Raw genomic sequence first — 13,389 nt, 5'->3', positions numbered from 1 at the left:
GCGGAGCGGCACACCTCAACTCTAAGCCAGCGCAGCTGTTGCTTTGATACTCCGCTACTTCTCCTGCCAGTGCCAATCCGACAGAAGTGTGCTGATTGTTGAAACACAGCGACTGTCGGCTTGGCCGTTCTGCAGTGCCTTGTGAAGGCCCCATTAGAATCAATGTTCCGCCAGCAGTGGCCCAGTGCGGCGACTACTGTGGGAAACTTGGTTTGGGAGTGAGGGGGATGATGGACGGTAGGGTGGGAGAGTAACAGGTGCGAGCGAGCACACAGTTCGGTTAAGCGGTCGTTCGGTTGACTGACGTTCGGATAATCGACGCTCTACTGTAATGTAAAAGAATAATTTGACTTGTATCCGTATATGTTTTATTTACTTGTGTGTGTACCGCCTGAAATGTCCCTGCTACCACCAGAGGAACGCATTACCGTCTAGGAACCCCTGTCTTAGAAGACAGGTAGAAGAAAGGCAAAACTATGTTTACGGCATTTGTAAATTTAAGCAATGTTTTTACAACTTGTTGATGGGACTACGGTATACTCTTTGAAATTCTGAAGACAGCGGGTATAAAATACAGGGAGGGAAAGGTTATTTCCAACATGTACAGAAAGCCGAATGCAATTGTAAAGATTCAAAGGAAGTCAAAGAGTGCAGTGGTAAGATTGGACAGAAACAGAGCTGGAGCCTATCCCCAGTGCACACTGAGCAAGCAGTAAAGGAAACCAAGGAGAAATTTTGAAAGAGAATTAAAGTTCATGGAGAAGAGGTAAAAACTTTTAGGTTTTCTGGTGACATTGTAATTCTGTCAGAGATGGCAATGGATTTGGAAGAATTGTTAGCTGATCAGAATGGATAGCATCTTGGAAAGAGTTTATAAGATGGACATGAACAAAAGTAAAACAAGGTAATGGCATGTAAGCATTTAAAGCAGGATAATACATAATGAGAAACTAAGTTGTAGATTGATGGTAGCTGAAGAAGAAAGGATTAAAATGCAGACAGGCAATAGCAAGAAAATCATTTATGAAAAAAAGGACTTTGTTACATCTAACATCAATTTAAGTGTTAGGGAGTATTTTTAAGGTATTTATATGGAGTCTAGTCTCATACCGAATTGTGGACAATAAGCAGTCCAGACAGTAAGAGAAAAGAAGCATTTGAAATAAGGTACTACAGAAGAATGCTGAAGACTAAGTAGATAGATCAAGTAACAGCTGAAGAGTTACTGAAATGAATTTGGGAAATAAGAAACTTTTGGCACAATTTGACTGAGAGATGGAATTGGTTGATAGGTTACATCATGAGACATCAAAGAATTGTCAATTTTGAAATGGAAAGAAGTGTGGATGATAAAAATGTTAGAGAGACACTAAGGCTTAAACACACTAAGTAGGATACACTAGTATTGGGAGCCGCATCAAACCAGTTTTTAAACTGAAGACTACAACAACAATAATATGGGAAAATTGAGAAACTGATAAAATATATGAAGGGTGGTGAAATTTTACTACTTTTGGATGATTGAATGCGGTATTAGGGAAAATAAGGGGAAAACGGTGTCTCTGGAGAATATGATGTGGATAAAAGGAATGATCTCGTCTCAGATCTCTTCTTATTTTACAAAAAGGTAATGGCTTTAGGAAAGATTGCTGTACAAAACCTGCAGTTACTGAATTTATGTATAAAGTGTACACCCTCTTGGATGAAGGAAGGATGACAGGCATATTCTAGATCTTTCCAAAGCCTTTGACTCAATCAGCTGTTGGCTGCCCATTAAGAAACTGAAGGCATGCAACGTCAATGAATATTCTATGCAGTTATTGTCCACATACCTAACAAATCATAAGTAGTGCACTAAACTTTCATCCCAAATAGGTAATAAGGTCATGGATTTGCAGTCTTCTAGAGATATAGTAATCCATGGTGGTGTCACAGGGGTCAATCCTTGTTTATGTCAATGATGTATCTTTCTTTATGCCAATGACACAACATGACCTTTCAACTCCCATCTAGTAAGCTATGCTGATGATGCCTTCCTTCTGTTTTATGATAAGGACTCTGAGGCATTACAGTCAGTTGCAACTAAGGATGTAATGGAAGTAACCATGTATTTTATACACCAAGGCCTAAACACTGATATCAATAAATCCCAGCTACTATCATTTAAAACAGTCAGCTCTCATGAGATTGAAATACACTGAGGTGATAAAAGTCATGGGATGCCAACTAATACGAGGGTAATCCCAAAAGTAAGGTCTCCTATTTTTTTTATAAGTACATAGACCTGTTTATTTCTACAATGGTTTACATCAGTTTACAGCTTGAACATTTAGCTATTTGTCGACAAAATCACCATTTCTGTCGATGCATTTTTGTAGACGGTGTGGCAGTTTTTGTATGCCTACGTCATACCAGCTAACCGCCAGCTCCACGGCTTTGGTGAAGGATGCCACCACTGGTGTGATTGTTGCTTGGTCTCAGGTGTAAAGTGGTATGCCCAGGTTTTGTCACCCTTGACAATTGAACCCAGAAAGTTTTCTTGTTCGGCTGCAAGGCGATGGAAAAATGCGTGGAAACCATCAACTTGTTGCCGTATGTGGTCCTCAGTCAGCATGTGTGGCACCCATCTTGCGCACACCTTCCGGTAGTTCAATGTTTCCGTTACCATTCTGTGAGCGATGCTTCAGGAAACCTCAGGAACCAACATGCATAGATCACCCAGGGTGATCCGCCGATCTTCATTTATGCTTTGCTCAACCTTCAACACTATCTCCTTAGAAATTGACAGTCTCCTGCTCCTTTGTTCGTCGTGAATTTCGGTCCAACCAGCTGCAAACGCTCTACATCACTTACGAACATTTTTGACAGCCATGCATGACTCACTCTACATTTCCGTCAATTGGCGATGGATTTCAATCGGCGCAGTGCCCTTTGCGTTCAAAAACCGAATAACTGCATGCAATTCGCACTTGGCGGTAACATCCGACGGGAGCTCCACTCTCAATGGCTGCCAAGCCAAGACTGAGCACCTCAGCGTGGTGTGCATATGTTTACATCAAGCATGTGAAGCACTCTTCATAACAGTGTGACCACCTGCCACACACATAGAATTCTTTACTTATAAAAAAATAGGAGACCTTACTTTTGGGATTACCCACGTATCATTCTGGACCTCCTTTTGCATGGCATAGTGCAAAATGTGATATGTGACATGGACTCAAGAAGTTATTGGATGTCCCCTGCAGAAATATTGATAAATGCTGCCTCTGTAGCCGTCTGTAATTTCAAAACTGTTGTTCTTCAAACCGACTGAGAGCAGTTGTGGCCCAGTGACATGGATTCGGAGTTTGGGAACATGTAATCTGTGAATGGCTGCAGATGTTCTCCAAGTTGCCAAACATAACCATTTCCACTCAATGATTGGTTCAGTTGGACCAGAGGATCCAGTGCATTTCATGTAAATGCTTGTGCAGAGCCTTGTTGACAACTTGGGCTCATGGCTTCATGGGATCTGCACCACACTCAAACCCTACCATCAGCTTTTACCAATTGAAATCGGACTCACCTGATCAGGCCACAGTTTTCCAGTCATCTAGCGTCCAACCTACATGGTCACGAGCCCAGGAGAGGCACTGTAGGTGTTGTCACACTGTTACCAAAGGCACGCGTGTCTGCTTCCATAGCCCATTAATGTCACAGTTTGTCACACTGTCCTAACTGATATGTCCGTCATAAATCTCACATTGATTTCTGTTGTTATTTCAAACAGTGTTGCTTGTCTGTTAGCAATGACAACTCCACACAAATGCCACTGCTCTCAGGCGTTAAGTGAAGGCTGTTGGCCACTATGTTGTCCATGGCGGGAGGTAATGCTCGAAAGATGGTATTCTTGGCACAATTTTGACAGTATAGATCTCTGAATATTGGTTTCAAAATTGAAATGTCCCATGCGTCTAGCTCCAATTACCATTCTGCATTCCAAGTCTGTTAGTTCCTGCTGTGCAGCCATAATCACATTAAAAACCTTTTCACATGAATCATCTGAGTACAAGTTACAGCTCCACAGTGCACTGCCTTTCATACCATGTCTATGTGATAATACTGCCATCTGTACATGTGCATATCACTATCCCATGACTTTTGTCACCTCAACGTAAACACGTACAAGTATGTTGCATTACATCAGGTGAAACAGGTAACATTAAATTTCTTGATATTCACCTGGACAAAAGAATCTTCCTTGTCTAAATCACATTAATTGAGAGTGAGGGAAAACAGCAATCGCTTATACCTGATAGGCCAACTGGCAAAAATAGTTCCAAGTCAAACCTTAAAGGTTGTGTTCAGTGGAACAATTTATCCATTTCTTAGTTATGATATTGAGCTGTGGGGCTGTACAGTAGACCTACACCTGAATAGAATATTATTACTGAAAATAGCAGTTAGATTAATGCATCATGAAACCTTTGCGCAGCATAAATATTTAAAAATGTATTATTTATATTTGTATAAACTTATTACAATTTTTGCGTGTAGGTTAAACAGTGTAATATATTCTTTATATTTGTATAAACTTATAACTTGTGTGTGTAGTAAAAACAGTGTAAACAAGTGTAGCGACACATATAATTAGATGCTAGAATTAAGGGCAGCTACTTCAGGTGGAGGACAAAATTAAAAATAATTGTCAATAGTCCTTACATTAACGGTAAAATGTGGTTAAACAAACTACCACATAGTTTGAGAACTTGTGAAACAAAACTGTTCCACAAGGAGATAAAATGTTTCCCAATTACGTAAGTGTTTGTAGTCACTCAGTGAATTGTAAGCTACAGGATCTCTATTGCAACATGTAATATATGAAGATAAATACATGTGTTATTACTGTATGGATTATTTATACTAATTTCTTGCTCAACCTATGCATGCAACCTCATATTTATGCATGGGCCTGGGCCCAGGATAGCAAATTATAGGGGTGACAAATTTTTGAGGGCGGGAAAAATGTTGGGTGTTATCAGCTTGGTGCTTTTATTAATGTTTGTGCACATTTGCCCCTGTTTTATTAAAGTCGTGAAGTTCTGATATAAGGCAAACATCAATATGAATGGTAAGGAATGTGCAGATACAGAAAGTAAGTTGAAAAAAAGAGGAGATGGAAAAGGAAGTGTTGGGTCAAATGTCAAAGCTAGACATGTTTTTTGTTAACAAAGGACTAGATTCTGTAGCTGTTTGTTCTTCCTCTCCTGAGAATGTGAAACCTAGAAATGTGAGACCTGAGTTTCTCCTGGTGTATACAATTTTCAAACAACTCACAGGAATTGTACTACGAACTAGCAGGTGAGGTAACATTGACTCTGTCCTTTTGTTTTTTTGACAAGGGAGAGAGCAGGATTCCAAGCAGAGATTAAACAAGTGAAAATATGTAGTCGAGGAGGCATACTTGGAAAAGACAGACTCTGATGAAATATTTTAAATTGTTTGCATAACGATTGCACAAAAATGTAGGAACCAAATACTGGACCGTAAAGCATACTAAATTGAAATTATAGATTCCAACAATAGCTTGCTGGTCAGTGGGTTTCAAGACAGAAGAATAAAGACAAGGAGCACCTAACAAAGTGATGTACAATATTTAAAACGTAAAATGGAAATTCAGCAAGAGAATGAGCAACGAGCTAAGCAAAATCATGAAGACTAGTTCACTAGAAGATGGACAGAATGTGATAACAAAGTAAATACTTACAGCAGGGTAGACTTACATAGGTACAATGAAAGTAGAGACAAATGAAAAGTGTATAACACAGAAAATAGTCCATCTCATTGAGAAAGGGTGGACATGTAAGAATGAGACACAAAACCAGCAGTACAGCATACTTCTAATGAAATACACAGTAATTGTTAACGATGTTAATAATAATGGATAATCGAGACACGTTAAGAAACAGCAAGATTTGTGTTATATTAAACACTGATGTGGCACACAAAAGAATGAAATACGATTTAGCACAAACTGTTGTCGAATAGGATAGAAAAGGAGGAGGCTGTTAAAGTTTCAGACACATAATACAATTCTTCTGAAAGTTTGCACAGTTTATTTTTGGAAAGAAGTGAATAATATGGGTCAGGAGGTATAACGCATATAGACGTTAATTATTTTGTCTACGTATACCTAAATTGTGAAATTGGGGGTTTGGACGAGATCGGTTGAATGCATGCTTGTATGATATTCACGATGACTTAAGACTGTTATTTCGGACGACTGATTTTCGGGAAGGGAATAAAAGTACACAGAAAACGAAGAAATATTTTCGTTGGCGGAAGCCGAGAATAGTTATACTGTTCAATATTGAAAGATAAATTTAAAAGAGAAAAAGAAGACTGTATTCACAATTATATTTAACAGCTACAAACTCTCGTTGATTAAATATATTGGTCAAATCAATAACATCTACACTACAACCAAACTTGCAAGTGCATTTGGTGTTTACGACTTTCACCTTTGTTTTGTTTCTACCTGCCGCTCTGGTAGGAAATCAGAGATATTGATGTTATCGACTGTTAAGCGAATAATTAATACGAACTGATTTGTAAAAAATAGTGTAAACACTGACTTGGTTTTTCAGGAAATGCTTCAAGAACATAGTTTGTTTTCTGGCTATCAGAACAATTATTAAATATTGAACGAATTGTGAACAACTGCATCCAGTTCTGTGGATACAACGCTTTTGGCCTTACATACTTCGACATAAAAATGGCAGATGGAAAAAGCAGAGATGTATGATAGACATTCATGTGCAACTGTGGTACATGAAGCGCGAAGGTGATAAATCAGTCGAAAAAATACAAAAAAGTAATTGCATTATTCACACAGGAGTTAACTATGAGTAAAGTAAGCTGGGAGGAAGCAACAGAGGAAGAATTAAAGTTGGCGGAGAAGGTAAGAATGTCACAAGGTTTCACGTGTGTTTTTGTATTTACATAGTAATTGGAAGAATCCGCTCAGATCATGGCACTTCGTTCTTCTCAGCCAACTGTGATAGTTCAATAACAGGACTATCGTAGTTTTTTGCTTCTAACAGGTGGACGGTATGTGAACAACATAACCTGCAATCCATTCGTAAATTTGTGTGTTACTGCAAGTATAGGTGTGACTAATGTCAAAGGAACACCGAAATAAGTTCACTATTTGTACGCTGCAGTTTAGTCTTCATTTTTTCTCTCTAATGTTGTTGAATTATATAGAGTATTGTTACGTGTTGGCCACACGACCTCTTGATACGTTGCAGTAAACATCACGTACACAACAGTAGCCCATCAAGTAATTTAAATAGATTGTAAGCGAGGGTCAGTCCAGTGCATATAGTCCACAACGACCGACCGAATAACCACCTGCCTGTCTGAAATTGCTTTATGAAGTATTAAGAAGAGTGAAATTCGTGCGTAGTAGTACTTTGTAGTAATGCTGTTGTGTACAGTAACTGTGTCACACACAATTTGGGTTTCACTGAACAGAAAATTCTTCAGATCTTCATATAGAAGGGGGGAGGGGTAATATATTTCGTCATTTCACTTTTTCTATTGTGGCACATATCACGACCGAGCGAGGTGGCGCAGTGGTTAGACACTGGACTCGCATTCGGAAGGACGACGATTCAATCCCGCGTCCGGACACCCTGATTTAGGTTTTCCGTGATTTCCCTAAATCACTCCAGGCAAATGCCGGGATGGTTCCTCTGAAAGGGCACGGCCGACTTCCTTCCCCATTCTTCCCTATTCCGATGAGACCGACGACCACGCTGTCTGGTCTCCTTCCCCAAACAAACCAACCACATATCACGGTTACTTTCTGCCGTTGGGAATGCTGTCAGTCAGTACTATATATACATATCATATCCTATGGAATTTCAGACTTAGGTTAAATGATGGAAACTGTAGTGAAAAGTAAAACCTCACATCTCATATGAAAAGACTGAAGATAGGACGTGCAGTACTTGCTGGGAAAATATTTTTTTTCTCTTTGAGTGCACTGTGTAGGAATCTGTGATGGAAGCTATGTGTATTACGAGCTGCTGATGTGTAATTTTTCACTGTGTAATCATGATTAATTGTTACCTGGTAAAGACTGCTGGTTATTCTTTTCCATATATACCTTTTGTGGTCAAGTTGAGTGAAAGCATTACATTTACAATTTTTTTTGTAGATTATTCCATAGTAGCAGTGTTAAGACCACATCATTTGGAAACACTGTTCATAAGTACTAACAGATTTTTAAAAAAGTAGTTAAGCTAATCTTCTAAGTAAAGTAGGTGAAATTGCAATGAAGGGGTTGTGGCAGCTGAGTTGTTAAGCATCAGATAGCAAATGTTAGAGATTTAATCCTCTGTAGCTCTTTTGACCTATCAGGTTTTGAATCTTCTCACAATGCTCTGTTTGCATGTGCAGTTGCTCGAATTTTACAGTGTACGCCAACAGATGTTTGTGTACTGTATTGATGCTTCATGTCTTAGTGGAAGCAAGTCTGTTGCGGTCCATGCAGTGGTGGTCGCACCCTACTGTGACTGTAGTCATACACACAGCCATTTAAAAAAAAAAAAAAAAAAAAAGAGTTTGTTTTCTTTATTGGTATGTTCATACTCTGATTAAAATTACCTTGTAATCGACAGATTGCAGTGGCAGGGGGCAGTGTTACTGTCATGCGGCTAACACGCTTCACAAGGCACTGCACGTACCTACAAAACAAGCAACACAGCAAGCCTATGGTTGGTTGTCAGCTGGCCACCATCACTCGACTCGCTGAAGCATGAAACACAAAGTAATTTTAATTAGAGCATAGAATCTGATTGCTGTGTGTGCGTGCGCAGTACACCACTCTTCATTGCATATCACTTGACATAAACATTTCCCAAGTTATTCTCAGTTCAAATAAGATGTTTTTAATAATTAAAATAAGAAAATACAAGACCAATAATAATTCTTATAATGAAGTAGTCAATTTCGTCAAATGCCTCAGATTAAATTTAGGCAGGAATTTAATCTGCCAACGCACTTTGAATTCCTATCAAAATGATACGCAAAACATTGCATATTATAGTTACTTTGAATCTGTGTGGTAAATTTTTCTGGTGGAGCATATCACAGATACTGATTCTGCAGAAGAAAATGAGTCATTCAAAATGTATGATACTGGCCATCGGCTTTGACTTGTTACAACAGTATTGTGTTATATGACGCCATGGTTGCATGGCATATTTGATGTGCTTTGCAAAAACAGACATAATGTCTTATGGGATAACAGCAATCAGTGATTTAAAATATTTGATGTGGATGATTTTTTTAGAGGGCATTTCATAGTCCGTGTTGAGCATTGATGTTTGGAAAATGTTTTTGAGTGATGTTATTGAGTCTTAGGACTGGAGTGCTGTTTGCTAGGAATTGTATTGGAATTGTGTGTGAATTGTGTGTTTGATGACTTGTGAGTGTGTTATTTTAATGTCCGTGGTTGTTGATTACAGCTTCCGTTTTGGCTTTGGAATTAGTAGTTCGATGTGGTGTCCACATTTGAAGATTAAATTTGTTTTTTGCTTGTTGTTAGTTACGGGCATGATTACAAAGTTCACCAACAGGTCACTGTGCTGCAGTGCCAATTGGTGTGACGACAACTTTCAAGTATTTGCAGTTGTGTGGATTGATTGCTGAGTAGGTGAATGCCATGTTTCTGGCAAAGTTAGCAGATTAACTAAAGTTGCTGTGTCTGAGCGTGAATGATTGTATGACATTGACATGATAGTTTTTGGCGAACTATTTAGAGGTGGTCCTAGTGTGTGAGAAATGCGAGACTTTAATTGTTTTAGGTTTATAGTGTGCATGTGACACCCTAGATTTGTGCGTTGGCTCATTGGGGTTGGAAATATGGTTTTATTTTTTGTAGTATTTTATGGTTTGTGTGTAATTGTTAATTGTGTAATTAAATCATCAGTATAATTTTTTATGAACTCTTCATTGTGTTGTTGGTTGATGGTAATAGTAACTAATGGATTAGTGGGTATCTTGGGGTTTGTTCTAGCTATTTCTGTCACTGTAAGTTTTTGATCATCAATCATCATCTTGGACAGTTTCCAGCCTCTGCCCGAGTGTGTATGGAACATTGGCCTCCCCATCGTCTTCTGTTGTCATGCCACCATCTCTCCATCTCCACCTTGTTCCAGTCTTCTCCTTCCTTCTGGACACATACCTTTACTCCTTTCAACCAGCTGTTTCTCGGTCTTCCTCTTGGTCTCTCTCCTTCCAGTTTCATCTCGTGTATCCTCCTGGTTATTCTCTTCTCCTCCATTCTGTTAACATGTACGTACCATCTCAGCCTTGATTTCTCTATTTCCTCCTGTAGTGGTTCCACTTTCATTAACTCTCTGATCCTCACCTTTCTTAACCTGTCCATCTTTGTCACTCAATACTGTTTCTCAAGAATTTTGTCTCTCTAGCTTGTACTTTGCTTTTTTTCTCTTCCTTTCATAGCCCAGCGTTCTGAGGCATATGTCCGGATAGAGACATAGTTTGTCCAGTATATAACCTTTTTTACTGATATGGGGTACATCCTTGCTCCATATCGGGCTTCTGACTCTCTTCCGAAATGCTTTTGCTTTTCTCCCCTGCTTGTTTATTTCTGTCGTTTTTTCCATCTTCCTGTATCGGGCTTCTTAGGTACTGGAAACTCTCCACTCTCCTCAATCTTTCCCCACCAGTTGTTGTTCCAGTTGTTCCTCTCTCCTTTCTTGTTGTGATAATCACCTCACTCTTACTTATACTAAATTTCAACCCGTATTCTTGTACTGTTCGTTCCCATATGTCCAACGCTCTTGTACTTCTTCCTCCCTATTCCTCCAAAGCATCAGATCATCTGCAAACACCATAGCTTTCGTCTGTTCCATATTCATAGTGCTGTTCCTGAAGTTGTCTTGCAGTAAAAATTAGATCCACCGTGGACCTTCCTGTTCTGAAGCCATGTAGCTCTTCTCTCATTCTTCCTTCTAATTTTGTCCGAATTCATGCTTCCAAAATTTTCTCAAAAATCTTTGCACAATGACTCGTCAGTTTTATCCTCCTATAGTTCTTGCACTCTTTTCTGTTTCCCTTCTTAAAGATTGGGACAATTATTCCCTTCTTCCAGTCTTCTGGGGTCATCTTCTGTCCCCACACAATTTTCATTACTCAATATAGCCATTGTATCCCAACCTCTCCTGCTGCTGCTCTCACCTTGTCTACACTTAGCTCATCCAGACCTGGTGACTTCCCTCCCGTCATCTTTCCTGATGCCTCTTCCACTTCTCCCCATGTAAGGTCTTTTTCTATTTGCTGTTCCTCCTCTTTTTTTCTCCTCGGCTTGTTCCTCCTCATCCAGGTCTCCATTCGGGTTCAGGAGTTCTTCAAAATACTCCTTCCACACATTCTTGAGTTCCTCTGTATTCTCTACTTCTTGTCCACTTTTGTTCACCATTCGAGCATAATCTGTCATACCATTCTTCCTCTTACTTTTTAATCATCCCATATAACACCTTTTTTGAATCTTCACTATCCTCCTCCATCATTCTGGTGCACTGTTCCATCCACTTTCTTCTTTCCTCCACTACCAATCTTTTTGCTTCTTTCTTTCTTGCCTGATACTCTTCTCTTGTCTCTACTGTTCTCTTCTGGAACCATGCCCTGAAGGCTCTATTCTTCTTCTGTACTGTATCTTGTTTTATCATTCCATCAGGGTGTTTTTTTTTCCATCGCTTTTTGTTGCTTGTCCTCCCACATATTGTTTCCGCCACACTTCCTAATGTTCCCTTGAATCAACCCCATTCCTCTTCTACCATTTTTGGTTCATCCTTTGGGATGCTTTCCTTTACTACTTGTAGGTACTGTAGCCTATGTGTAGGTTTTTGATAATAATTATATTAGTGAGTTTTCATTTTTTGGTATTGTGGACTTTGTGAGCTGTATAAGTCAAGTGAATTTTTCAGTATCTGTGTTTTGGAACGATATGTAGCTTTGTGGTATCGTGAACTTTGTTTGAACGATTTGTGTCAACTGAAATTTCAGGCACAAGAATGTAAAATGATTGTATGCTTTCTATGCACCAATTTCAGTTACATGCTCAGGGTCCACAATATACATGGGGATGAAAACATGTTGTTGTTCCAGTATTCAGTCCAAAGATTGAAATGATGCAGCTCTCAAAGCAATGCATCCTGTGCAAGCTTCTTCATGTCTACATAACTACCGTACTGCAACCTACATCCGTTGGAACCTGTTACTTGTATTCATCTCTTGCTGTCCCTCTACAACTTTTACTCCCCATACTTCCAACCAATACTAAAATTATAATTCCTTGATGCCTAAGTATGTGTCCTATCAACTGTTCCCTTCTTTTACTCATCATAAAGCTCTTTTCTTCCCAATTTGAATCAATACCTCCTCATTAATTACTCGATTTACCAATCTAATCTTCAGTATTCATCTATAGCTCTATATCTGAGGTAGTTTGAGTCTCTTTGTCTGCACTATTTATTACCCAAATTTTGCCTCCATGCGAGGCTGTGCTCCATACAAATACTTTCAGAGAAGACTCCCAACATTTTAATCTATATTCATTGTTACCACATTTCTCTTTATCAGAAAAGTTTTTCCTGCTATTGACAATCTGCATTTTGCACTGAGGTGACAAGTTACAGGATGCTTCCTAATATTGTGACGGAGATCTTGTTCTCTGGAGTAATGCAGCAGCTTGATGTGGCATGGACTGCACAAGTTGTTGGAAGTCCCCTGCAGAAATTTTGATCTGTGCTGCCTTTACAGCCATCCATAATTATGAAACTGTTGTCAGTGCAGCATTTTGTGCACAAACTGATGTCTTGATTATGTCCCATAAGTGTTCCGTGGTATTCATTTCAGGCAATCTGGGTGGCCAAATCATTCATTCAAATTGTCCAGAATGTTCTTCAAACTAGTTGTGAAAAATTGTGGTCTGGTGACACAATGTATTGGCACTAAGTAGCCGAACTTAAACCACTTCCAGTCCGTTCTGTATAAACACAGCCCATACTATTATGGAGCCACCACCAAATTCCACAGTGCCTTGTTGACAACTTGGGTTCGTGGCTTCATAGGGTCTGTGCCACATTCAGACCCTACCACCAGTTCTTACCAACTGAAAATGGGACTCATCCGAGCAGGCCACAGTTTTCCAGTCATCTAGGGTTTAACTGATATGGTCATGAGCTCCGGAGAGGCACTGCAGGTGATATGCTGTTAGCAAAGGCACTCGCTTTGGATGTCTGCTGCTGTAGCCCATTAATACCAACTTTGCTCCACTATCGTAACGGGTACGTTCATCGTACAACCCACAGT

At 39.4% G+C, this 13,389-nt stretch overlaps 1 protein-coding gene across 1 annotated transcript in view; it reads left to right on the top strand.

Annotated features, from left to right (window-relative positions):
- Positions 1-6,639: 6,639 nt before the first annotated feature.
- LOC124553824 (DEAD-box helicase Dbp80-like) overlaps positions 6,640-13,389 on the top strand; it is a 147,009-nt gene continuing 140,259 nt past the window's right edge. Inside the window, exon 1 of the mRNA XM_047127811.1 lies at positions 6,640-6,940. Coding sequence (XP_046983767.1) covers positions 6,884-6,940 — 57 coding nt within the window. The 5' untranslated portion in view covers positions 6,640-6,883. The remainder of the gene's footprint in view (positions 6,941-13,389) is intronic.

This window comes from Schistocerca americana, chromosome 11 (assembly GCF_021461395.2).
Source record: "Schistocerca americana isolate TAMUIC-IGC-003095 chromosome 11, iqSchAmer2.1, whole genome shotgun sequence".
Lineage (NCBI taxonomy): Eukaryota > Metazoa > Arthropoda > Insecta > Orthoptera > Acrididae > Schistocerca > Schistocerca americana.
Note: the sequence above shows the minus strand (reverse complement) of the source record. Positions and strands in the feature narration are given on the sequence as shown.